The sequence below is a fragment of the Haemorhous mexicanus genome, chromosome 2 (genome assembly GCF_027477595.1).
Source record: "Haemorhous mexicanus isolate bHaeMex1 chromosome 2, bHaeMex1.pri, whole genome shotgun sequence".
NCBI classification, from domain to species: Eukaryota; Metazoa; Chordata; class Aves; order Passeriformes; family Fringillidae; genus Haemorhous; species Haemorhous mexicanus.
Window position 1 is genome coordinate 72,309,155 of NC_082342.1, and position 27,420 is coordinate 72,336,574.

Consider the following 27,420-nt stretch of genomic DNA (forward strand, 5'->3'; position numbering starts at 1 on the left):
TGACAATAAGTAAAAAGGATTTGAGTAAATTTGGAGGAGATCTAAGCTTTATCTCCTAACTTCCTGGTTTTCACAAATCTGACAACTCCAACATCACTAAGTAGTACTTAGGCATATACATATATGTAGTTATGTGTTGTCATGGCTATCTCCATTCTCCCCTAAAAAGTTTCAAAAAGTATTAAACCAAGTCTATGAATGTTTATATTTTTTAAAGGTTTTACATGAAATAGCCATGTTTTAGTTTCAGAATGCTTAAATCCTGATAAAAACATTATAGAAAAATTTTCAGGATATCAAAAAGGACAAGAACAACTTTGTAGTATCAACATTAGTATCACAGGTCAACATCAGTATCAGCACAGGTCACGAAGTGGCACAAGTGACTATAGTAAAGGTAAACTTAGAACAATTCACTTAACAGAATGATCCCGCTTTGCTATATCACCACTAAATAAATCTGACTGTTAAGCACCATTTTAACAATATTACACTAAAACTGTCATGTAACAAAGTGTGTAAACAAATGTACAGGACAGCAATAGGGAAAAAAACAGGTACAGAAAAATGAGAATTAAAAGCTTTTCTGCTAATTTCATATTACTTACCCAGCAAGAGATCTAAAGGTATCATCTCTTTTACAGCATCAAGGATTCCTCTTTGCCTTGCTTCTTGGCCATCCAGTTCTCTAGCACATGCCTTGCAGCAGCCACACACAGCACAGCCTGACTCACCCGAGCCACAGCCACAGATTCTGCAGCAAACAGAGTTGCTTTATCATTATCTTTTATTTTTGTGCATTACTGATGCCTTTGTAATTAAAACATAGATTATTACTTTGTTCTATCTGTGAACATGCAAGTTTTCCTGAGATAAACAGGGAGGACAGCTAGTTTAAATCCTAGCTGCTGTTGCATGGTGCCATACACTGACCATACACTGACTGTCCACTCAACTGACTTCTCAGAACTTTCTTTTTTTCAATTTAATGTACACCACATGAAAACATGAACAAGGAAACAATGAGCACACAAAATGCTGAAGAAACAGTAATGGTGACTCAGTGGCCCTCCTGCAGCTCAACTAAGAAGTAACAGATAATGGCAACTTGAACAGCAACATAAGCTTCCATCAGAGGATGAAGGAAAGTTACCCTAAGCAAGGAGCTCTGTCATGACACAGAAATTACATTGGTGTTCACATCCAACAGCTTCTAGTAAAGAACTACACGCTAAAGTAAGAAAACAATTTGTAAAACTAAATCACCTGCAGCCACAAGCTATTTACAGAAATTTTAAGCCTTTTCTGATTTTAAAGCACATATTACTATATATTTAGCTATAAAGTTACTTTCAACTCAGTTCACATTCAGGAAGTGCTTCAGCCATCCAACTCACTGCACCACCCACAGTGCCACAGATGTGCTTACCCTCCAGGTACTCTATCAGGACGCCCGCTACTAACACAGCTGGCTCCATAGCCTGTGCAATCTCCACATACAGTGCACACCATACACTGCTCCAGCTTCCATTTATGCATGCCTGGAGGACACATCATGGACTTCTCATCTTTTTCATCCAGTTCCTCTTCCAGATCTTCATCCATTGCTGTTGCCATGTTCTCAACTCCAAAACCTAATTAAGATATTGAAATAAGAAATACTTGCTTTCTCAGGCCAACAGAGAGGGTTCTGGTTTCTCAGAGAGGTAAGGACAGGTTGGACAAGGCTCTGAGCAACCTGATCTAGATGAAATGTCCCTGCTCACTGCCAGGGGGTTGCACTAAATGACGTTTAAAAGATCACTTCCACCTCCAACTATTCTACGTGTCTATGAACTGCTGAAGCTCTGAAGAACATTCACAGATCAGGTTTTAAAAAGAATGACTAGGAAATCCTGATTTGACTGCTCAGCCAGCACAGAGACTTTTTGGAAATCTTTGTGCATGGACATGCTTGATTTTTTTAATCATGTTGCATGTATTCAAACTTTAGTGTTGGAATTACATTTTATAACAAAATGTTTAGCTTTGTTTTCACTTCTGATATTTGACAGCATGCAGATGAAATGGAAAAAAAAAAAAAAATCAAGGTCCCACACCTTTTCCTCCCTGGCTCATAGAGCCTGTGTCTCGTCCACACTGTCCTTTATTATTTACTCCAAATGTCCAAACTTCTCCATTCTTCATTAACACACAGGTGTGAGCTTTGCCCATGGCTACTTGAGTCACAAAATGACCTTTCAAATCTGTTACTAAACCTGAAAGACAAAAAACATTTGGGTGAAAAATTGCACTTTCTAGCCAAGAAGGAAACTCAATGATGTAACAAAACTGTTAGTGGATACTGACAATTTTAAAATTTACAGCATGGGAGAAAAACAGATATAAAAAACAAGTACTAGAATGAAAAGTGAAAGGAGAACTAGGCCTAAGCCACTTGTCCAGCAAAAAATGAAAATCCAAAAGCAAACTTAAAACTGCTGTGAATCACGTGTTTTGAAAAAGAATTCTAAAGGAATCATAAAGCCATTGGAGTTCATTTCATTATATTTTACATAAACTGTGGTGTACAGGATCCCCTGCTACCTTATGAGCAGAGAAGCACATTAAGGCCCAGCTTCCAGCAGCCTTTGTTCGTACCAAAGCACATCTTATTTCTGTGACTTCCTCCTGTGTGGCCTTCTCGTGCCAGATTAACACAAGTGAATTTTTTTTACTTCTCCTTAGTGGAAGAATTACTTTGGATGTGTGTCACCATTGATGCTAAATTATTTTACAGAATTTTTGGAAACTACCTTTTCTACTCTTCTGTCATATTTGTCTGAATCAACAGAATGTCAAAAATACAACAGGAAGGTAAGAAACACACAAACAACATTTTCATAGGCTAAAAACTTCCATACTAATTTCAATTACTTCAGCTGAAAAATAATTCAAAAGACCAATATTAACTTACTTGTACTGTCAGAGTAAATGGCATCTTTTCCAAACATGTAGAGTTCTCCATCTTTGGAAATTACAGAACTGCTTCCATTATTGCATGCTGTAGATATGACAATCTTTCCTTCCATCTTAATAATTTTTTTAGGCTTATATGGTTTTGATTGCCGTCTGCTTTTAGCTTTAAATAAAGAAATATATTACAAATAAATCTACCAAAAAATCCTCAAACCATCACAGGCATAAACCTTAGTTTTCAAACCACTAATGAAAAAACCCAAACAACCAACAATAGGTACAATCTCCTGGCCTAATTTTAATTGGATTATACTGGCTCCTCTCAAAAAATTCAATGGCAAGCCAAGACATGATTAGATCAGTATCTTTTAGAAATGATTCTTCAAGTATTTCAAATCCCTTTAATTATTCTTATTAATCTACCACATCATCATCTCCCATCTGTTTCCTGAAGTGAAGTATTTAATTCAATATTACAGCAGATCACAGCTTCAGGGCACTTAAAGATAACTTCAATTGTCTTACAAAGTCTATTTCAACCTACACACACAACTAAAGAAATCAAGACTAGGAAATGTGTTAATCTTATATTGATGAAGCATTTGTTAGTCCAAAGATCAAATTAATCTGTCTTCTTTAATGTCTGAAGAATTCTGCTTGATTGAGCACAGATCTGCTTCTACAAGTTCTCATCAATGCACCTTCACCAGCCAGCAAAACATCCACTTTCAAAGCTCAATAAAACAACAGCAAAAAGGCAAAAGTTTGGCTCCACAGTTTTTTCAAGTCCCAGGCAGACAGTGTGGCCTCTTGACCAAATTTACTACTGTCTTTTCTTGGGATAAATCTAAAAGAGTACTTCCACCACACAACCCAAACTGTGGTAAAACACAGATTGGATTCTGTAGCTGGGAGAGGTTTTGGCACTGGTGGTCAGGATTTGCAGCCAGCATCCAGCACAAACAGCATGCTTAGATGTTCCCAGAAAATGCTGAAACTCTTATTTTCAAATTAAAAACTCTCTTAAAGAGGCTTTTACCAACCGCTGGTCAAGCAAGCAATGATACATACTCGATTCACCATCCTCTCCTTTACTAGCAGAACCTGTGAAGAATATGCTTCCATCCTCAGCAACAAGTAAGGCATGTGAGCCATCATGTCCAACAGAAAACTGAATAATCTTTGGAGATTTTGTGATTGGGAGTTCAACCCATTTACCAGCTGAAGGGCCACCTTGTTTGATTCCAAGGCTCTGATATTTGCCAGTATAATAAATCTAGGGAAAAAAGTTCATCAGTTTTAGTTATGCCACAGCACTTCAAGCTTACATAATTCTCAAAGTTGCATTCTTTTTAATTCCTTTCATTCCAAAGCACACTGCACTCTTCCTGACCTTGTTTATGCCATTTCAGTATCTCTGTCTCAAACCCATCAATTTTGACTTAATGGGGGAAACATTCTGATTAGATTGTTTTGAATTGTGCTTTCTACTAAGCCACTTAGTGAGTTTTCATATATAATTGTTTGGCTAGATGAGTTGAACACACAAGAAAGAACAAAAGAAACTACTCAGAGGAAGCATTTAAAACACCTCACAAAAATGTCTGGTCTGTGTAAAAACAAGATGGCATTATAACAATAAAATCAATTTAAAATAAAAAAAATCACTACATATTTTAATAAGCTTCAACACATTTGTAAAACATGTTTAGTAAACGCACAGTGGCCACTGACTACATAAATAACAGAGTAAGATATTTAATGTGAACAAAAATACTGCCATGAACAAAAAAGTTTCCTTTAGAACATGCAACTCAACAGCTCTATAAAATTGGTATGTCAACCTATGGGGCACCTGAAGCCACTTTACATTGCCTTACACATTGTATTTCCTACCTTAACAGACAACTCTATAGACCAAACCCAGGAAATGCGTTAATTTTATATGAACAGGCACTTTTGTTAGTTAAATGACAAAGCTAATCTATCTCCCTCAATGCTGAAGAGATCTATTTGATCAAATTCTGGTACAGATCATTAAATTTTCTTAAAAAATGTTAAATATTTTCAACAATCTCACTGTTCTGACAGCAGCAGAGTAAGGCCTTCATTCCAACAAAGCAATGCAATTTTGAACATGTAATTAAGAACTATGTTTCTACAAGATAAATAGCACTAGTCTTTCACACTGAAATAGAACCACAGTAAATAACGTAAAGAGTCACTGACAGTATTATTTCTAAATTTCCATCATTATGAAAATGCCTCAAAAAGTCTCCACTGAGCAGAACAACATATCAAATCATTAAGAATAGGTTTAAAGAAACCAATTGAAAAATCTGCAATGGGGAATCAATAATTCTCTAAAATACCAGAAAAAAATCAGGATGGGATTTAAATAAATTACTGTGGACAGACTGTGGAAAGTTATGAAGTGGTAAAATTTTCAAAGGTGCTAACACATAATTTGTAGACAGAAGTTTTGTCTCCCAAATTTAAACAAAGCCCTTCATTGTAAGACTCACTGTAGAAATTCCTATAAATTCAAGTAATGGATTTTTAAGGGGTTCCAACTATCTGATTATGTTTTTAAATAACTATTTGCCTTTTAGGTTTTAAAGCAGGCTCTGAAAAATATATCTGAGTGCAGTCATAAACATACATTCTAACATACTGAAAAGGCAATAAGAAATTATGGAAAATAATGATTAAACTAAAAACACAGAAATCTATTGGTGCAATTTGCTATTTACTACAGAACATTTTCAGTACCTTTCCACTAGCAGTTTTCATCAGTGCAAACTCTCTCCCAGCACCAAGGACAGCTGATTCCTCATCAAACCCTGTACCTGTGCAAGTGAGATTGTGTTAACTGAACAGTTTAACCAGGCAGTTTCACAGACCAGTCACCTATCCACCTCTGCTGGTCCATGGAGCCAAATATGTTTGTTTTTTTTTTTTTTTTTGTTCTGATAGAGCCAAAACCAAGCTCAACGGAGCAAAACCACCCCAAAGCAAAGACCAAGTGATATTTTTTCAAAATACCTTCATAGATACTAACAATTCTTCACCTCAAATTCTGATGCAAATGTGTTTTCCAATGTAATTCTTTCTCCCTTTAATCCAGTCAGTGGTCCTTGTAAATTGTTAACTTTGACCCACAGCAAGGAGTTCTGCAGCTTAACTATGTTTTATAAAGTCCAAGCTTCAAACAATTATATATTTATCATACAGCTGAAGGAAAATACCTGAAAACCATGAATAGTACTAGAGACAGAAAGGTGATTCCAAATGGGTGTATGGATTTGACTTTGAGTCAAGTAACACTTGAATAGTTTCACACCCCTCTCCATGTGTTTATTATGGAGCTATGCCTTCCTGCACATAGTAGAGCCAAAGCAAAGCGCAGTGTTTCAGTTCTACTGTTTGAATTACCAGGCTTGTTATTAACCTTCAAAGAAGAGAACTTACTGATAATGTGCAAATCTTTCTCCAGATCAAACAATGAGATGCCACAGGCATGTAAGCATTTTCTTGCAAGCTTAAGCTGCAGTTCTTGTTGCAATACTGGCTCAGTACTTGTGGCAAATATTCGCACTACAAAGCCATCCTGCAAAAAATACAAAAATCCACTTTATACTGTACAAGAAATTAATTAATTTACTTTTCAAGTCCTAAGTGCATTGACATAGTACTATTTCAGAGTAAATGTAAGAGGACATATTGATAAAGTAACTTTTATTATAACATTTACCACAGAAGAGAAAAGAATTAAGTGGCCATCAGGACAAGCTGAAGTATCTGACTCCTTAAACAGGTATTGAGTTCTATGAAAATGCTATGAACACTATAAAAATAGTGAACTGCTGTAGAAATCTTACTCTTACAACTATTTACATCTACATTTAAGCCCTGGACTTCTCCTTATTCATAACCCAAAATTCTGCATGCAGAGTGACTGCTGTAAAGAATAGTTAGACGAGTTTTCTGTTTATAAGTGCAGAGTATCTTCATCTCGCCATGTTAAAAAAAAAACCCCAACAGCTGATTCTGTTAGGAGGGAAATGGATTAATCTTGGTTTTTCTGCAGTTGATGTTTAGCACCTGTTGACAACCAAGTTTCACTCCATCCCTATTTTACAGATTTCTCACTACCAAAAACCACACCAGAACTAGAAACATAGTAACTGTCTGCTGAAAAAAAATACAACCACTACTACAGTTCTGTCCCTAGTACGAGCACTTGTTTGAGTTTTTAGAGCTTTGGCCATGAGGCAATTTTCACACAAAAATCAATTGGAATGTAGTATATTTCCTATCTCTTCTAGTAAAACTGTCTGAAATGCTCCAATAAGTTCCAAAGCAATTTCAGGAAACTAATAAAGAAAAAAAATTATCCTTAAGCTCTATGAAGCTTATCTCACAAAGAAACAGTAGAACATGTTAAAAAGACGTTATTCAACGTATAAGTTTTTTTTTTTCCTGAAAGAGCAATGGAGTTTTTCTTAAAACTTACCTGGAAAATAAAAACAAAATCAATCACAAATCAAAGTTGTGGGAATTAATAACAAAATATTAATTTTTTATGCACAAATATGGAAGTTTCTCATTATTTCTAGTTACCTAGATTTCTTCCTTAATTGTGTTCGTAAAGAAAAAGCCAAACATGAAGAAAAAAGGAGGCTATAAATATTGTAAAATAAAACCCAGTTGAGAGAAAAATAGTTTACCCATCATTTGTAAAACTTACATCTCTAGATGCTGCTATTTGATTAATATATTCTCCATCTGTGAAAAGGATATTCTGCCCTTCAGTATGACAATCTGTGAGAGAAAAATGAAGCGTACGGCATCAGTTTATATTAGCATACACGCACAACTGAACTCTGCTTCTAATTCATTCTCACTCCGATCAGATTATGAGAGGTCTACTTTGTCTCAAGTGAGATCATACCATACTGACAATGTGTTATTTTACACTAAGATGTCCTGTCTCACCAAATGCATGTAATTCTCCTTAGCTCCTGTAAGAGTTATTAGAGCACTTTCCATTGTATAAAATGTGAGTGGTTACACCCCAATATTTAACTGAAAAAAAAAAAAAATCCATTCACCTTTCACAAGTAGTCACCTGTGAAGCATATTCAAAACTATTACAACACAAATAAATTCAAATTTTCCAGGACTATTAAATCTTTCTCCTTTCCCAAAACCTTTTTTTAATATAAGGATCATTATCTTCAAATAAATGTTTCCTCAGTCCAGCATATAAAACTTACAGAAATAAATCAATCATTGTTTTCATTATTTATCTCATTTTTTCACGATTTATAAATCTCACCAAACTATTAACTGAAAATCCAGGGGGTTTTTGAAAACTATTAAGTAGATACTTGAATACATGAATCATTTATTGAAAATAGCTCAGATAATTCCAAGAAAATGGGAGGGAAAGAATTCTACCCAAATTAGGAGAAAAAAAAAGAAAAAGACCACTTTCTCTGCAAGTTTAAACCTAGGTCTCTACACTATTTCTTCTCCAATTCCTGCACTGTTGATGGAGCTACTGGCAAAGACATCATATGGTTTGTATTTGTCTCATTGACTACACACAGGAAAAAGACCTCTTCCAAAAATAATACAGGACAGCCACTTTACACTTCAAATATTTGCTTTCTAATCTAAACAAAGACGCAGTATTAACATTTCATCAAATAAATTTAATGCTAAATGGAGCACACATGATGTCTTTCTAGCAGAACCAGCAAATTCGCTGTTTTTATAATAATACAGCTGAGAACACCCCACAGAAACCCAGTGTTTACTTTTTCCTGATACACCGCCCAGTCCAATATAGCGTCTTACCAGGAACAGAATATGCATTAAAAAGCCTTCAGTAACTTCCACATCTGGAAGCAAAACACCGAAAGTAGACAACATTCCTTCCCCTTAGAGCACAACCAGGTCACAACCATGAATCACAGAAGGTATGCAGCAAGCATGATGGAGAATGGCAGCAGAAACACAGAAATCTGAAATACTGCTCTCTCAAAAATAATCTCAGATTTAACTACCAAAGGCAGCCCATACTACTAATTCTTTATGCTACAAAGTCATGTCAGTGATAAAAGAAGCACCAGTAACTGGATGAGAAGTTCCAAAACTAAAATAAATGACATTTCTCCAAAGGTTACAGGAAGCTGGTAAGCATGAAGTTTCCTTGAGTGACTGAAAATTACACGTTCACACAAGCAGAACAGCCAAGGAAACAGAACATTCTGGCCACCAGTGGGTCCATATTGCACTACTTAGCCTATTGCTTGAGTCACTTCAAGAAAGGGGAGTCTCCTGGTAAACATTTGTTGCTATGTTGCTATGTTTGGTAGATCTGTTCAAAGAGGAAATCTAGAAAAGGGGTGGGGTTTTTTTTGGTTTTTTACATACATGCTCTCCAGAAGACTTCCCAAAAATTAGCACTTGCTTAGCTACCAAACAGGCCCAGCATTAAAAATCAAATAATTGGGAAGACTAAAAAATGGAAGGCAAATGGAGTATTTGGAAAAACTAGCATAGTGTTTCAGCTAGGAAGAAGCTTGTATGATAAATCCTAAATCTTATTCAATCTGACTTTGTAGATTACTATCGGAGTGAGGATAACCATGCATTCTGTCTGAAGATTGCAATAAGAGAAAAGGTTTATGTACTAAAAGCATGTAAATACAGACATCTGTTAATCACAGCCTCCTTAGAGGCTTCAAAGGAAGCCTCTGTGAAGCATCACCTTCCACATCCATATTGCACATTCTGTGCCTGCTAATGCAGCCCTTGAGACCACCTAGGCTACCCTCAGCAGTACTTTCCACACTAAGGGAATAGTCCTAAGCCTAAGACACTAATTTGCAATTTCAAAGAACACTAAAACCATATACCATGTGACTTCAATTTCTCCAGCTGAAAACAGCAACTGTTTTAAGGTATGCAGTAAACATCACTGTTGAAAGAAATGGCAAAGATGAAAACCTCTGTAATTCAAGTCTAGTCACCTAGTAAATTCTCAGGGAATTCAGACATTCTTTTATGATACATGGACTGAGAAAACAGACACACAACTCAGGTACAGTGTATAAATCTTGGCAAAGGCCTTAGACACAAGAATGTTGACACATAGCCTGGTAGTTCCAGAAATAAGGCTGGATTTGAAAGATCATCTTTCAGAGTGGAAAGACTGTCCTTTAAAAATAGAAGTTTATGGCTTCAAGAAGCTGATGGATCCTACTGGCTGAGAAAGGAGAAAATAACATTTCATAGTTCTCTGACTTTTCTAAGGTCATGTGACTTCTATCTAGGATCAATTTCTAATGAAATCTCCTAACCTCCTATGCATCCCTTGTATAAATAAATTCTAATAGCTTTTTTTAATGCACTACCACCAGCCCAGACATTCGAAAGAGATTAATTCCCGATAGAGCCATGTCTGAATATCATCCCAACTAGGAGCAAATATTTGCTGCGTACAGCTGTTAGCAAGGTCACTGGCCTCTAGTTCTAGCCAGCATGGCTTTTCAGAACTAGAACAACTTGCAAGTGACCATAAGACTGCAGTGGGGGGGCAGCCACTACTATTCAGAGTTAAGTACCAATTCACTTTTCCTCAGGTCAGACACTTTCCCCCTACCTTTATTTTATTTTTTCTAATGGGAAAGGAAAATAACCAGAAGTGGACCCCCTGGAATTTGTCCCAGGCAAAAGAACAAGGTCATATCTTCTCACAATAACACACTGAGATAAATGTGTAGAAGTGCACAAAGTTAAAACAGCAAAGTTCAAGGACTGAAATACAAAGGACTGGAGTTACAAAGAACATCTAACATCTACTTTAACTCCATCACAAACCATACAAGATGCAACTGAGAGGACAGTCTGAGAAATTTCTGAATGGATATTCCCATTTGGATTTGCTTTTGCAAATTGCTGAGAAGGCACACACATTCAATTGTGCTTTTTTTACAGTATAAATACAAGGCAGTCTTGCAGAACAACACTTGACACTGAGATTTGCAAAAACAAGCTAACAGCTCCAAAGGGTAGACTTTAAATGTGCTCAAATCTCTCTCAAGACTTGCATGAGGAACACTGATTTGTTTATAAATGGTAATATAATTAAGGACATCAATGAACCCTACTGTGTAAGAAGCTGCCCTGAGGTGAACAAAGTTGAAAAACCACTCTGAAAGGCAGTTTTTCAGGTCCTTGAATGTGCTCTCACTGAAATACCTCATACAGCCCCCACAAGGAGCAAGAGCAGCTTAAAAAGACATCCATACTTTAAGGATGTGCAGAAGGTTGCATGGACTAGATTCGACATTCAGAACTTATTTAAAAATTGTGGTTTGCATTTTAAAGACAAAAATCCTAGAGAACTTAACTGAGGTTTCAGTCAGTGGTTTCTTACTTATGTCAGGATGAAACAAAAATCTTTCTTCTGATCTACAAAATGAGCCTGTCATTGCTTGATTAAAAAATATTCTTGTGTCCTTCTGCTATTTATCTGTGTAGCTAAGAACAGATGTATTTCACTAGAAGGCCATTAAAGCACGTTCCAGGAACATCCTTATTCTCTAAACAGACTGAAGTTATGAGGCTCCTCTGAAAAAGGACAACAAAATGAACACAAATAACCCCCCACAAAAGAAACAAACCCCACCCAACCCCCCCCAAAACAAAACAAAAAAATCCCCAAACAAATAAACCAAAATCCACCACCAATATAAACATCAGAAGCATGGTCCACCAGTGTTCATTAGCTGCTTTTGCTTTTTGGATATATTTTTACCCTATTAAAAAGCAAAATTGTTCTGTTCATAGTTTATAATTGCCTACACGTAAGAAATCCTGGAAGCAAAGTCATACATGAGCCAAACATTCAAAGTTCAAATGAGAAAGAAAAGAAAATTTTTAGGAAGGAATTTAAATTAAGATGTTCACATATTCTAAAATGTTGCAATGTTCTTCCAGCAACTGGAATAAGATACAAGGCCTTTAAGTGAAATACTGAAGCTGGTCTGAAGTGAAGCAAAGTCATAAAGCAGTCTATTTGTGACCTCAAAATCTCTGTTTCTCTTCTGTTTGCCTGAAAATACAGAACATGTAAACAGCAATCTATACCAAATTTCTCTCATCTGGAGGTCCTCACCTGGCAAAGCAACTGTACCGTCTTGTTCCAAAGTTTCAGGGTTTATTCTTATGGCTGTCATACTGTGATTATTTGCGTCTCTGTATAATAAATAGCCCTGGCAAGAAAAAAAAATATATATGTGGAGGTATGAGAACACTCCTAAATACATTAACAGATGCTACAAGGGAAAAAAATACAATTATAATTTTACATATTGCTTTAAAATAGTGGAAGCCTTTTACATCAAATGATGATCAACATTTTTTCTACTAACCCAAAATTTAACTAAGTTCCACGTTAAAAGATGAAATTTGACTCCCTTCCTTCACTTTCTTCATGCCACAGATTAGCATGATGAAGCTTGTATACAACTTTTCAAACCCCACATTTTAACTGTTATTTATATCTCTATACAATTAGACTTAAAAGCCACAGCCACAGTAAAAACCAGTGTTTCTGTATCCACTTTTCAAATCAACAGAATAGTCACAGGAATACCAGGAAGGCAATAGATAATGCTGTCCTATACAGAAGACCAATTGTTACTGCATATTAATACATGCATTAAAACCTAAAATAAAAAAAATATTAGTTAACTACTTTGACTTTCACACTAAAACAGTTCCTTCCATTGAAACTACTGGATAAATATGAGGAAAAGAAGCCCACATAAAGTAAGTAAAGAGCATTAAAGTAGATAGTAAAGCTTTAATCTAAAAGTAACTAATATGATGAAGTAAGAAAAATCACCTGAATTTAAGGTGATTTTTAATTATGTGCGTTTAACTATGCACCTGAAGGGAAATGACACTAAGCACACCTTTTATCTCTTATGGACACATAACTAGCAATAAGTGCAAGTTACACACCTTTCTACAAATATAGTCACAGAATGACACTTGTATAAACTGCAGTGCCTTTGGCTACAGTTACTGTGTGAGTGCACACACCTGTACAAGCACTCAAAAAGCATCACATATATTTATAGTTATGTACAGAATGTACACCATATAATGGAACCACATGAATCCTGTTCCTTTCCAAACTGATAGAACAGGCTCCAGAATGAATACATCCACACTCATTTGTTTTGTGCCAGTGCACCTTTTGGTGATCTGCTTTTGCATTAAATAAAACCAGATTTCATGTGTTTGTGTTTACACAAACAGTAACTGCAATGAAAGAACATATTTGTAATGAACAATTTCACTTCAAAAGCGCGGCAAGGAATATACTAAAAATCACACTGGGACAATGAGATCATTCAGTTAAGAGTAAATATACAACAAATTCAGTAAATTATTGTCCTCTGAAATAATTTTTTAAATGTTTTGGGTTTTTTTTATAATGAATAATAAAGGTATAAGAAAAAGTGGTTGATATTCCAGAAACTAACTCTAAAAAACACAAACCATACAAATATAGTTAACTCCACAATGTCAATGTCAATAATTATTTCTACGTATTGTTTACGTGTGCTCAAATCCTTCCCAACCAAAACAGAATTTCTTTATTTTACTGCAGATGTTTTCATGCCAATTTCTTTTCATAAACAGGTATTTCAAGTATTTTTTACGCGTTTGTTGTAAGAACACTTTTTTACATCCACTGACATGCACACACACACATCAGAACCACACATCAATTGACTGTACAGTTCATAAACTGATGTGCTAATACATATTTTGCAAAAGTCTTTACAGCGACAACACAAAGCATGAACACTCCATTATTCCTTTCCACAGGCCAGTGATTACAGGTCCATCATTCTCCATAATTTAGAAGCCAGTACCAAAAATATTGTTTTTTATAAAGAAAGTTAAAGGAACGATAAAATATCCACGTAAGCTTACTTTAAGCCAATGTCTACTTAAACTACTTATGAGGGACGAGGAGGGCTGCACATTTTATATTTTAAGTATTCACTTACCTGAGCATAACCTAACCAAGACTTTTTTTCTTTTCTGTTTTTGATGCGGGATGTAGAATTGTATATATGACCCTGAAAAGCAAAAAAACTTCCATCATTTAACACATACCAGAGTGAAAACTCAACACATAATCATTTACCATCTAAGTAATATTTTCAACCATATTGCAAAGTGAAAATTTTAAGAAAATGCTGTCCAGTTGTCACAGAAGTCATCAGAAAAGTTTACACAAACTGCAATAGAACTGATTATCAGTAAGCTATGTAAGATTGTCCATGGAAATAGGACATCATAGAAGTTAAATTAGAACACCAAGTATCACTGATCAGACAAGAAGCAGACACATTACCCTCACTGTCCCGCTATATCCAGAGCCAATTTTGTAAAGTCCATCTTTACATAAGAGATAGAGGAAAAAACCATCACTCTGAAGTAGGCACTGGTCATCTTCATCTACAGATATTTCTTTCAATGGCCATTTGTGCATCAAGGCTGCCTTCTTTATCCCATTACTGAACCAGTCCTGGATTTGAATTTTGCCCACCAGAACTGCCTGTACACTCCGCTGAAGAGAGTTTAAAATGGTTGGCACCTAAACAGCAAAAGAAATAGTGAGTGAAAGAGATGACAATTTTATAAAATGTTGTATTTTCTGTTCTAACTCCAACTCAGGAGAGACAGAGAAATACCAACTCATCTCAAAAATGGGGGGGTGGGGGGGGAAGATAATTAAACAACACATCTTCTCAGAAGTCATGAGAAGTTCTCATTTTCATAAATTCCCAGATACAGAGAAGTTTTAGCGCAAGACCTGAATAGTCTGACAAGCATGGCTGCCATTATTGGTGAGGATTGCAGAGATTGCTTGCAATGTCCTTCCTGTCTCTCCCCAGGCAGCTACCAAACTGAAGAGGCAAGCGCAGGAAAGTGCTGTCAAGGACTGTCCTGTACTGTCATTCATTCCCGTGCTACGGACAGTTATTTCCAAAAGCAGCTGGAACAGGGATTCTGCAGATAAAACACAGCCATTGCACAGATCAGTCACAAAAATCATACAAAACAATTTAACTATCAATGGGAAATTAAAAGAGGAAAATACATTATATCTTTCCTCAGCTATTATGTTCAGAGCTAGTTTCAGACAGAAAAGCATCTTAAATGATTACCTTTACCTTTTCTTTTTTTCAGCAAGAAAACATCAAGTCTGGATAATCACTATGGCCGAAGAAGAAAAACTACAAGTCCTTCTGTCACAGGAGGACACATTAGCAAGAAATGGGCCAGAAAGTGTTATTATAGTAGACACTATTCAGTCTACCCCATCACGGAGATGATGTGTAGATCGCTTGTCTACTCTTTATGACCATTACCCATGTTGAAGCACAACTCACCTCATAGGAACAAGCATTTATTTCAAATTGAGGCTTGAAAATTATTTTGATCATATGCCTCTTTCCAAACACTGCTTGGTGGCTGAACTTCTGTAACAATCCAGGTGTGAACAGAAATCCACCTAATTTTTCCTGACAGCTGATACAATTAATCACTATGGCAGTAATCAAAAAGTCTTCTTTGTAGCTTTTTAATACTCTATGCATCAATACAAAATAAGTTTTCTGTAGCAAATTACAATCTTTGGAAATGCAATACTGTTAAGTCATAAAACATGAAAAAAAAAAATGAAGTCTAAAGACTTTTTAAAAATTTTTTTTAAACAACTCAGGCTACAGCCTGGACTTCTCTGCTGTTCTATAAACCAACAAAAGAAAATGGGATTTTAACTTAAAGGATATAGTCAATCATGCTCTCAAAGGCATCACAAGTTCAACTTTTATTTTCAAGATCATTAAAAAGAAAATTAATTTTCAGGGAAGCTTTGGGATAGCCAGAGAAAATAGAAACAAGAATTGTGACACTCTGCTTAGCAGCTCCAAAAAAATTACAAAATTAAACATCTAAGCTATATAGACCACACCAGCAGATTACAAGAGAAATTCACCCTAAAACTGTATTATTTCCAATAAGATCAAGTATTTTATATTTCAGTAAGAAAGTGAGACCCAGTTTTTTAGGCTGTGATGTTCATTACTTTGTTTCAGTAAGGAAGTAATCCATACAGGCACCATAAGGCCAGAACAGTCAGTAAGTTGAGAACAGGCATGTTACTATCTCACAAATATTTTCCAAGAACCATTTTCTTCTGTCCAACACAGTAACAGGTGTATATTAATAAAAAATACAGTAAGAGATGAGATTACCTAGGACTTCAGGAGGCTCTGACTGCAGGCCTTCTGGTTGCTGACCTTGGAGCACATTAAGTAGGGCTTGTAAGCTCCTGAGACACAAGGATGGATGAGAAAATCTCGTCTCCTTTATCAATTCAAAGACTTCACACAATCCAACTTCAATGATCTAAAGAAGTAGAGATTTTTCAGAACAGATGTCAATATAACATTTTTAGATCTTCATCAAAAAAGTATATCCCAGTGTTCACTGAACAAGACAATAAAAATTACAGTGTTAAACCAGAATCAAAATCAAGAATCCACCTATAAAACTATAGCAGCAAATATTACACATAAGTCAGCCAATACATAAAAGAGCATATCTAAGCAGACTAAACTTCTTGAAAGAATAAGGAAGCTTAAAATTTTTTACACAATAAAAGGCAAACTGTACCTCTGAGCCCTTCTAATTTCTATCCAGTTCACTCTTTGACAGTCTTCTTTTTCCTTGCTCATTAACGTGAGCCAGCAAACTAGAACAGTCTTGCAACCTGGCTTCACATCCTGAATAACAATACATTTGACAGCTGATATTGGCAGCTCTACAACTTTTCCCTCCAAAGCCTCTGAGATTATTTTTTACATTGTGACAAAAACAAAGATTAATTGCTAGTCACTAAAACTCTGTATATACTCATAAAAGACATGCATTAAGCCAGCTAACAGAACATGTTGAAAAGCCCTGTTAGAGCCATCTCTAACTTTCCCTTTTAGAATTCCTGACTATTCTGAGATTACAGTCATGCTTCTCTTCACTGACTCCTCCCTTGCACTTCCTTCTCAAACTCTGAATTTAATAATGATGAAGATGAAAGAGAAGGGGTTACCACATTACAAATAAGCAACTGTATCTTAACTTCACTATGTGTTTTGGTCAGGAGCAGAGCCCCCATAGAGACTCACCCCTGAGTAAAATCTAAGGAAAAAGACAGAAATGTGAAAATAAATAACACTGTTAATGCAACTGCCACCCATGCTTAAAACATATATTCTGGCAGTCAGGTCTAAGTTCTACTGGATGCCTTGACCTTTAATTTGATTCCCATCCTTCACAAATTATTTTGCCATCTATTTTTTTCTTGGAGGAAGGATAAAAAAATACCAAGTCAAGTCCTCAAAGCACAACAGCAATTTTCCTACTAATTACACCTTACATTTCACATCTGCAATGGAGTAGGGGGAAAACACATGCATGGAATCTACAGTGAAAAAACCTGTCAACATAGTAATGTTTTTTCCAGGATCTAAAACTCACCATCATCCTAAAGGCTAAAAAATAAAATACATTTAAAGTACATTTTTATAAATGCCCTTCCTGTTCAGTTATAGTGTCTTTGAGAGAAACTAACTTTATTCTTTACAATCTTCAGACAGAAGACCTCATCTAAGAGCTGACAGAGGCAGCTAGAGAAAGTAGAGAACATAACACGGTGGAAAAAGTTCAGAGTTCGGTGAACTTCCACTACAGTAGGAATCAATAAGAGAGAGTTCTCCTGGGATGCTATCAATTCTGCATAGGTTTTGGGTTGGTTTTTAAATATCTGAGATCAAGAGATTGAGTGGGCTTCATAAAACAGATCTATTCGGTGTATTATCTCATGTATGTATAGCTTACATATATATATAGTGTGTGAGTGTATCTCTCTACCTCTCTCCTCCAAAAGGTGCTCTGAAGGACAGAATAAGCAAATAGTTCTTTTCAAGACATCTTAAGCTGGTTCTCACTGCTCTCTAAAAGGTTTTTGAGCCAAAACAAGCACTGCTCTGCCTCAGCTTGTGTCACAGCCTGACTGCTCTTACTGACGCTCTCTGTGCAACCATTCTCCCATTCCCTTTGCAACACCTTTGAGACTTCAGATCAAAAGTTTAAGATTGCTTAACAAAAGGTACCCAAAATTCTAGCCTGGATGCAGACATTGTGACTCCTAATTAATTCCTAAAACCCCTCCTATTTCATCTTGAAGTCTTATCTATGCTCTTGTTTTATTTCCTTTATCTTCGCTCCTATTGTGAGTGTTATCCCCAATGCTAACATTTCTATAATTAAAATTCCACACTACTCTGACTTAATTTATATTATATTCATAGACAAAAAAAGGAGAACATTTACAAAGGTAACAATACCGTAATTAATTTTAAAATGCATTAAGTCAGTCCCCAAAGAAAGCAATCATTTATCTTTTATTTTTTGTTACAACTTAAATTTTTAAATTTTTGCTTAAGGTTACTAACAAAATGTATGCCAGTGCAGGAACAAAGAATATTTAACTCAATTAATTCCACCTCAATCACTTTAATCCAGTATTTGTTTAGTAGAGGGCTTTTATGGATCATTCATTACTCAGCCTTAAGTTTAAAATCCTGGGGGGGCAGGGGTATGGGGGTGTGTGTGTGTGAGAGTGAAAGGTGTGGGAAATACCTCTCCTTTACTCTGCAAATTGCAAATCTTTTCAACAGAACTGAACCTACTCCATTCACCATTAGCTAAGATACTAAATAAATAAGGTAGCAAACAAGTATGTCAGGCAAACGTAAGTATTTCCTGAGAAACCAAAAATATAAAGCTATCAAAGCAAGTTACTAAACTATCTGAACACAACCAAAACACAAATTTCTTGTTGTGCTAGTATCTGAAGAGCAGCAAACTCTGTCTCTTCATGTTAAAAACTATTTTTAATCTTATTATAGAAATTGCATTGGACAACTTCTGATTCCAAAATACATTCTACTTAAAGGCTCTAACAAACCTGACTTCCTCAAGTTTAAGATCTTAAAGAAAAATACTTCAATAGAACATCTGAAGTCATCTTAAGCTACAAAAATGTAGAAAGTTTTCAACTTACTCTCAATTAAACAAAAAGCCGCCAACACACCAAGGACTACACTCTGAAGAATCTGTAAAAGCACAAACCCTAGCCACACTTTTTTTTTTCATCTTTCACCTCACTCAAACTCAAAATACATCAGTAGTCTTTTTAATAAACTAACAATTACTATCAGAAATTTGTCTTGTAAATATTGTAAACCTTAAAAACTTTGTAATAACTTTACTCTTTAGAGTTAACAAACTAAGCCCTACACAATATTGTTCACTATCATGAGACAAGACACCTGTATCCAGGATACCAAGACAGTCAGTCCCTAGAAGTTTTTCTGCATGTGAGACAGTTCCAATCAAGTTCAAAAGCACGAATGCAAGTCCAATTGTTACCTCCAAGTGACCTAAAAAACCCTCTATTACCTAGATAGTTATGAAAAATACTGAGGTTGCGTCAGGCATCTAAACATATTTTTGAACCAAAAATTCTCAAATTTGATATTTTGTAGATACTTTACTAAAAATTAACAGTGTGAAAATGTACTGGTTTTCACCAATTTTATATTTGCCGTACTGAATGCAACAAAAATCTCAACAACTTTCTATTTTGAGAGAAGTTTGTTACCTACAGTTTCCCTATCATTTTTTCTAAGCCACTATCTTTGTAATTAACTGTACACACAATACCAGTGCTTTGGTTTCCATATGCAAGTCTTCTGTCCATATCACTCATAAATCTCATCCTTCCTGGAACCTCTTTTAATTTCAACATCTTTTTAAAACATCATTCATCCTCCATAAATGCTAGAAGCTACATTGCCATTTACTTAAAATTAAGCATCTACAAGCACTTGCTGATTCATTTGATACAATCCACGAGTACTCAGATGCACTTCATAAACAATGCTGACTTCATTTCTAGCAACCACATATTGCAATCATCAATCATGAAATTTCAGTTGGCTGACTTGGTTATGCTTTTCTGCAATTCACCACCATTTTCTGGAGTGCCAACTTTACCCTTCAGATAACACCTAAATGCAATCATCTATAAAATCTAATTTTCTAAGCCACTCAAATATTCTACATAACCACAGCTGCAACCACCTTTTTTAATTCAGCATTTGTACTGGTTTTAGGCCAAATATATACAACGAAAGTTAATGTGAATATGTTTTTTAGATTCAGAAGAACAACAAAACAAAGCACATTCCATAGCATTGATAAGGTAGCAATGAACAAAACTAAATGCATAGCTTTGTAATACATACTAAAAAACAAGTGAACCAACAAATTTGAAAAAGAAGAAAAAAATCATAAAGTCCTTTATTTCTGATTTTCTACCATTAATCCTACTATAAGCATAAAAGCAGTCAATAATCAAAAACCCACTGTAACTGTTCAACTATACCATCAAAATCTTAACATGGATTAGAATCTGGAGCTGTCAGTACCACTAAGGGCACTAAAGCCAAAAAAGGGAAAAAATAATTGACAGTTACTGCAATGACATGCATACCCAGCAAACATCTTAGGAAGCATTCCACCAAATTATTCCCATTATTAGAAAGACTTATTCTTTTTGGAGGGTAATGGAAAAAAAAGCACCCTTTACCATTATGAGCTGGTAGCCCCTCAGAGATATAAGAGCTGCCTTATTTGCATCATTTCTGTGTAGATTTTGAGGCAGGAGGTGTTCAAGTACCAACACTTTAAAAGGAGTGCAACTTGAGTGTTTACCTGACATTTGGGCAGATACTTAGATCATCCTAATTCACTAAATGATTCTGAACTAGATGGACTACAAATAAACTACAGCAGTGTTCTAAGCAGCTGGCTTATACTGTTGCTCTTTAATCCCCAAAAAGAATATACCAACCTTAGATGACATATATGGAACACTTTAAGTGGTATCAGTTACTTGCCTTTGGAAGTTTAATAGGTGGCTCTTTGGGCTCCTCTTCTTCATCACTGTCTGAATCCCCACTCTGGACACTGTTCTTTGTGGCCAAAGACACAGACGCTTCCTTTTTCTGCCACTCCAACACACAATGGCGGACATTGCAGTAAACATTAAAAGCTGAAGGATTGCTATGTAATCTGATATCTGGTATGGTTATTGTACTCTCTAGGCTTTCAGTCTGAAAAACAAGACCAGTTTTAATTTTAGTTTATTGGTTTAGTAAAGTTTCAAGCTTTGCTAAATATAAATAATCTTAACAGTCTCAATTTTGACAGATCAAACTATTTCCAAACTAGAGACGACTTTCCTGCTGAAGTACCAGGTCTATTTCAGGTAGGGAAGAAAGGAAGAAGAGGAAGACATTTCAGTAAATTCTGTCACACTTTAGCTTCTACCTCTCATAACTTGATGAGAACACTGGGACTAAAAATGACAGCAACTCAGGCTACAAAATGGTCCAAACCTGTGCCACAGTGGTAAGAATAGCAGAATCAAGCTTTATCTCCTCAACAGCAGTCTGTTTTGGAGGTTTTAATTATAATTGAATTTTAAAATGCATGCCTCGCTATTCTAGTTATTAGTTTTAACCTGCTAGTAAATACTAAAAATTTAAGATGTTTGTTAAACATATACTAGAAATTAAGAAAGCCTGCTTGTTTTCTCATTAGATGAAAACTGATGACAAGTTTAAAAACTCCTGTCTGGATGCTGCAGATAATAGTTTTGAGAATAATAATCTAATGGACTAATTACTAAATAAAGAAATCAAGGCCTATGACTTAGCAGGACACCATTCTGTTTTCAGAAGCCCTGAGATACAAAGTATGAGCTGGGAAATTGTTCTGAGAAGTTACCACTACCATGGCCCACCTTGGTACCTACTACTGGTATATTATTGTCAGCCTTGGCCAAGACACAAAGGAGCCTTCATGAGGCTGTCACTGGATTTGGAAAAATAACAAGAGAAAACATTTTTTAAAAAAACATTTTTTAAAAATATCTGCCCTGTACTTTCCCAGTCTGAAACAGTAAGATGGGAGAGGAGGTATGACTGACTTGAAAAAACAAAACTCCACAACGATTAATTCCCAGACAGGGTTACACTTTCCATTTGGTTGTGTACTGGCAAAGACCTTGCTGGTATCAGCACAGGCTTTGAAAACTGGACTTCAGGCATATGGGAGGAAGCAATTCTCTGTAAGAGCTTGCTGTAGACAGAGGGCGTAAAGACCATGTAAGGAGAGAAGGCCCAGGTTAACAGTGCAGGACAAATTTGCTTGACCATGCAAGGCAAAATGCGGGGGATTATTAGGCCAGACAGACTCAGGGTCATGACTAACTTCACAAGGTCATTTCTGGTTTCATTCTTGAGGGACAAGGGGAAGAAGGGGACAGTGAGAGTGGAGGTTTTTTTTCTTTACTTTTGTTTTATTTATAGGGTATTAACACTGTGCATTGCCACATTCATCTGGCATGAAATTACGCAGTGAATTATACTACAGTGATTTGAAACAGATCACTGAGAGCAGTGATGGGAAGGAGAACAATAAACTAGCAGAGGAGAGGTAAAAGGAATTTGAGAACCAGTGAAGTGGGTAATATTTTAATGGGGTGATTTGTTTTTCTACAATATGGTCGCCACAATTTTCTACACCAAAACCACTTTTATCGGCACATACATTTTTATTAATACCAGAAACAACACAAGATTCTAAGACCTTTTAACACTGTATGTTAAAAAACATAACAAAAACATTCAAAATTATTTGGAAATATTTCATCATTCACATATTCCTTGGTTTTGACTATAATATTATTCTGACTGTACTGGTATATATTTGCCTATCCTTCCTTTCCATTATTACTAAAGTTACTGCAAGCTAGAACATTAAGAAACAATGTTTGACTATGCAACTTATTTTATCCAACACACTGTGTGTTAATTTTTCTCACCTGCATCAGTGGTAGCAGTGAGCACAAAAATATAAAGATAATGAAGTAGGAAAAATAAACATCTGGAAAAAGTTCCCTACACGCATACTCATGTTTTTTCTTTAACTCAACAAAACTTCTGCCATTAAGGAGTGAAAAAAAGCAAAGTTTAGTCCTTGTTCAATATTAATATCTTTGAAATAGTAAATCTCTTGTTAGAAATCCCACAATATTAATCAGTGCAAGAACCCAAGGCACAACCTCATATGTTATTCCAGTATCAAACTGAATCAAAATAAATTTGGATTGACCCCCTTGATAACGAGCTCCTACATGCTTTGAGGTTTGACACCAGAAAACTGAATGGTTTTAAGATGTAACTCTTCTGTTCATCAAGTATCCATACACATGACCCCAAAAGTTTTTGCAGGTCCTGTTAAGGCAAATAAATAGTACAAGCTTTCAGCTTTAAAGCTAACTCAGTTGAATGGCACAGGTTAAATTCCTCAGTAAACTTAGCTTACTAAAGTTTTTTACTGACAGTTACAGGAAGAGAAAGGTATTTCAGAGGCTCCAGATATTTATCTGAAAGTTCACTTATCTAGTTAATATTGTAACTTCTGTGAAGAGTTTCCATTCCAATTCTTTCTTGTCTGCTCAGCTAAGTCTTTGATCCTGAAGAGCCTAAGGTCTGTAGGTCATATAGTCTCATTTGAAACAGACTGGCCAAACTGTTAAACCAGCAGAGATAATTTTAGACATTACAGTGCTAGATAAAAATCAATGTATGTTTTCTTGCCTATTAATAACAAGCTGACTAATTTTCAGAAATAAACTCCTTATTCTCAATACTTTACAACTATTAACAAGTAAGCACTTTAACAATTCTATCTCTGTTTTCAGTGCTCTGCTTTTCTACAACAGTGCATGAACAATACTTGCATACACTAACTGCCTACAGAGACTTCAGTACAGCTCAACACCCTCCAGAAACTTCATCATAAGGTAAAAAACACTGATGTGATTTGTGATGGATTTGCTCAAGTCTAAGTGGTTTAACTATAATACTTATAGTTGCTAGGTCTTCAAAACAAACATCTGTTCAAAAGTGGATGCATATAATAAGCAGGTTCTACAAGCATCACATTCTTAGATTTCCTTTACATAAGGCAAGAACAGAGCTGACAACAACAAAAAAACCACTAAAACTTTCTGCCCCTCTAACGCAAATGCTCATTCAGTGAGCAGCTTTTTTTGTTGTTTTTTTTCTTTTCTTCAACAGTGATAAAGTATTCAAAACAGACATCAGAAGCTTTTTCCATATGAAACAAATGTTCTTCCCTTCCAGATAACAGATTCCTAACTTCACTAAGGTCAGATACATTGAACAAGTCAGAAAACTGGGATTTAAGTTCATCCCATCATCACCTGAAAGTTTACTTTTCTGCAGCTAATTAATACCTTCTACACAATCATAAAAACTTCCCCAAAATTATGAGACTCATGATATCATCTGCACAATCTTGCTGCAGACTCAGATTTCGTGGAAGAATAGATCAGTAAGAAAATATAACCAATACCTGTACCTACAGAACCTCATTTAGTAATCCTTTTATCAAATTAATTAAGTCTACTTTAACTTACAAATCTCTTAATGATATTGCATTTCATGTCGGTACAAAATACATCTACATTGTCAAGAAAAACAACAGAATATTAAACCAAAATGTTAATCAACTTGTAAGAACTCACTAAAGCAATTTATTGATTTTGCACAGATCCAGAATTATTAATAATCCAAACAGATTATTAATCTTGAGCTGCTCTTGAGCTAAAGGATAAACAACACCTTACAGCCTGTTTTCATGGTGTTAAGAGTACTGAGAGTCACATGACACTTGGAATAAGGTGAAGAGCAGCAATCACTTTCTCTGCCTCTGAATGTCCAATTCTTAATGGGTGCTGGAATACTGCAATTCAAAGTGCTCATTACATTTGACTACAAACTCAGCTTCCAGAGTGCCTAAGAAGATGAAATGATAGCTTCTATACTAGCTTTCCTCCCAAAGCACCAGGTTTCTTGGAAAATGAAAAGAGAGTTTACAGACTAGAAAATAGAATTGTGCTGTTTGATTCAGTAGTTTTCATGAGTTGTAACTGAGTGGGACATTCTGAATCTTTGCTGTTTGACTTGGTGTCACCAAAAATTAAATGTGCACCTTATCAAATGAAGATACATGGTGAAACATACAATGTAAAACTTAAATATCCACCATTGGTGAAGACAGTTTTAATACAGAAAGATTTTATTTCTTGTGTGTTACTTCTTATTTTCTGAAAGGTAAGACTTTCAGAAAAGGGAGAGATCAAAGTGCAGATGCTCACACCCTGATGCCTGGCTTGTCCTTGTAAACACATAGTGCCTGCTAACTAGAAGAATTAATTATGTAGGAGAGGGTAAACAGCACAGGTTTGGTTCAAAAGATAAGAGCAACCTACTTCTAATTGCTCTTCTCAGTTAGCCTTTTGTAATGTTCCAGTACACTCAAGGATAGCAGTGGGAAAAACCAAAACCCTTTGCTCTCCTTTACACATCTCACACATAAAGAAACTGTTTTCCCTAAAGATGAAACCCATACACATAACTTATTTTCTGACCTATTTGTTTTCTTCCTCTTGAATCAGATGACTGTGGTAATGGTTTATTCTTAAATATGATGGAAATAGACTATAATCTAAGAGAGGAAAGTGAACCTGCTGTTAAAGATGGGTCAGGTTATAATAACCATCTGATCTAATCCATGTGTAACACTAAGAAGAGAAGCTCACCCAATTCTTTTTCAGACAATCAAAAGATCTCTTAGAAAGGGGATGCCCTCTTGAGGTTGAAAGACCAAATACAGAAGGCACTGAAAACAATGCCAAAGTATTTGAGAACCTATGAGACAATGATTCATCCTGGTCAATCAGTTTTATACATCTATTCATTAGCTTACAATGAATTTGTCTGCTACATGAACCTCCCCCTTAAAGTTTTATTACTCCCATTTGTAGAAAGATAAAAAAGTCATAGCTTAAAACTTCTGCATAAACTAAACAGGTAGACACCAATCATTTCTAGTGCAACCTGTGTTTGGTGTACTCCAATTTTTCAGTATTATTCAAATAACATTATGAAAACAGATTATGGGGAACTGTGGTCTTCTGTGTAAGTCTCTCTTAATCCAAGCGTCCTAAGCAGCACTTGTATGAAATAACAGCAAAGGGGGAAAATATCCAGGGTGTCTGAAGGGGGAAGGGAGGGTTAGCAGCATTATTTGTAGAGTTGGGAAAAGTTACGTGGCTTTGTAAGTTTCTGATGATATTCTTTGCCAAAAGAAAAAAAAAATGGGGAGGAGGCAGGTAGAAAATCCAAGGTGCTACACCCATGTCTAACAATCAGATACATGTTTTCTGTGTAAAAGTCACTTATGTCAGCAGTGAATTTCTAAAGCCAAAATAGACTGCACCACAGAAATCTTTTATGCCTCCATTTAAAAAATGGATACTAAACCACAAACCCTAAAATCAGTGATAGCTCAAAGACCAGTGAACATAGCATGACCCACCTTAGAAACAAAATAAGGCTCAAACTACTGAGCTGTTTAAACACCAATTAGTTTTATACCTAAAATGTTTTAACATTTAATGCTTAAATGGTGGAAATCATTTTCTTCCACTTGCTCAACAATTGCTTCTCTTCTAAATTTATCTCCTCTTCCATTACGCAATCATTTTTAGTAAGCACAGGACACAAATTTTTGGGTTACTTCATCTTACTCTTCCTTTAAGGCCCTCTCTGCCTCTACGAAGTATATGAAGAGAAAGCTTCCATCTCTGTTCAGACTAAAAGACCCTGTTTCTTCAAAAAATAAACTGACACACACAAACTCTACTGCTCACAATGTCCAGCAGTGAAAAACTTCAACCTGCTCTATTTTAAAGCTTCCAAATGGAAACTCACATTTTCCTGACAACAGACACATCTATTTTCAGACATTCCAGTGCAAAAATTACCACTGTGCTGATTCTGCCATGCTTAGCATTGGGATGCATTAAAAAGTACATAAAAAAACAAAACAAAACAAAACAAAAAAAAAAAAAACCCCTCCAACAAAAAAAAAACAACTACAAAAAACCAATAAACAAAATCATCCCACTTTGTCAGTTTCATAACCTCAAGATATGAAGCTGGTTTTATCTTTCCTTTCTCTGCTACATTTTTCAGGAAATACACAATTTTTTGCTATCATGCTGAAATATGCTGGAGTGCCTTTCTATACCCAAGTCACTCAGAATGTAGAGCAATGTTCTAATGG

The 27,420-nt window shown here is 35.6% G+C and overlaps 1 protein-coding gene across 15 annotated transcripts in view; it reads right to left on the reverse strand.

Annotated features, from left to right (window-relative positions):
• The window catches only part of MYCBP2 (MYC binding protein 2), a 169,052-nt gene that overhangs the window by 118,583 nt on the left and 23,049 nt on the right, over window positions 1-27,420 (reverse strand). For all 15 annotated transcript variants that reach the window (XM_059839180.1, XM_059839171.1, XM_059839176.1 and 12 more), the window contains exons 3-16: window positions 21,093-21,308; window positions 16,323-16,476; window positions 14,876-15,072; window positions 14,414-14,656; window positions 14,064-14,135; window positions 12,152-12,248; window positions 7,709-7,782; window positions 6,430-6,568; window positions 5,731-5,807; window positions 4,030-4,234; window positions 2,957-3,121; window positions 2,100-2,258; window positions 1,430-1,634; window positions 609-754 (exon numbers count right to left, since the gene is read on the reverse strand). In XM_059839180.1, the coding sequence (XP_059695163.1) occupies window positions 609-754; window positions 1,430-1,634; window positions 2,100-2,258; window positions 2,957-3,121; window positions 4,030-4,234; window positions 5,731-5,807; window positions 6,430-6,568; window positions 7,709-7,782; window positions 12,152-12,248; window positions 14,064-14,135; window positions 14,414-14,656; window positions 14,876-15,072; window positions 16,323-16,476; window positions 21,093-21,308 (2,149 nt within the window). The remainder of the gene's footprint in view (window positions 1-608; window positions 755-1,429; window positions 1,635-2,099; window positions 2,259-2,956; window positions 3,122-4,029; window positions 4,235-5,730; window positions 5,808-6,429; window positions 6,569-7,708; window positions 7,783-12,151; window positions 12,249-14,063; window positions 14,136-14,413; window positions 14,657-14,875; window positions 15,073-16,322; window positions 16,477-21,092; window positions 21,309-27,420) is intronic.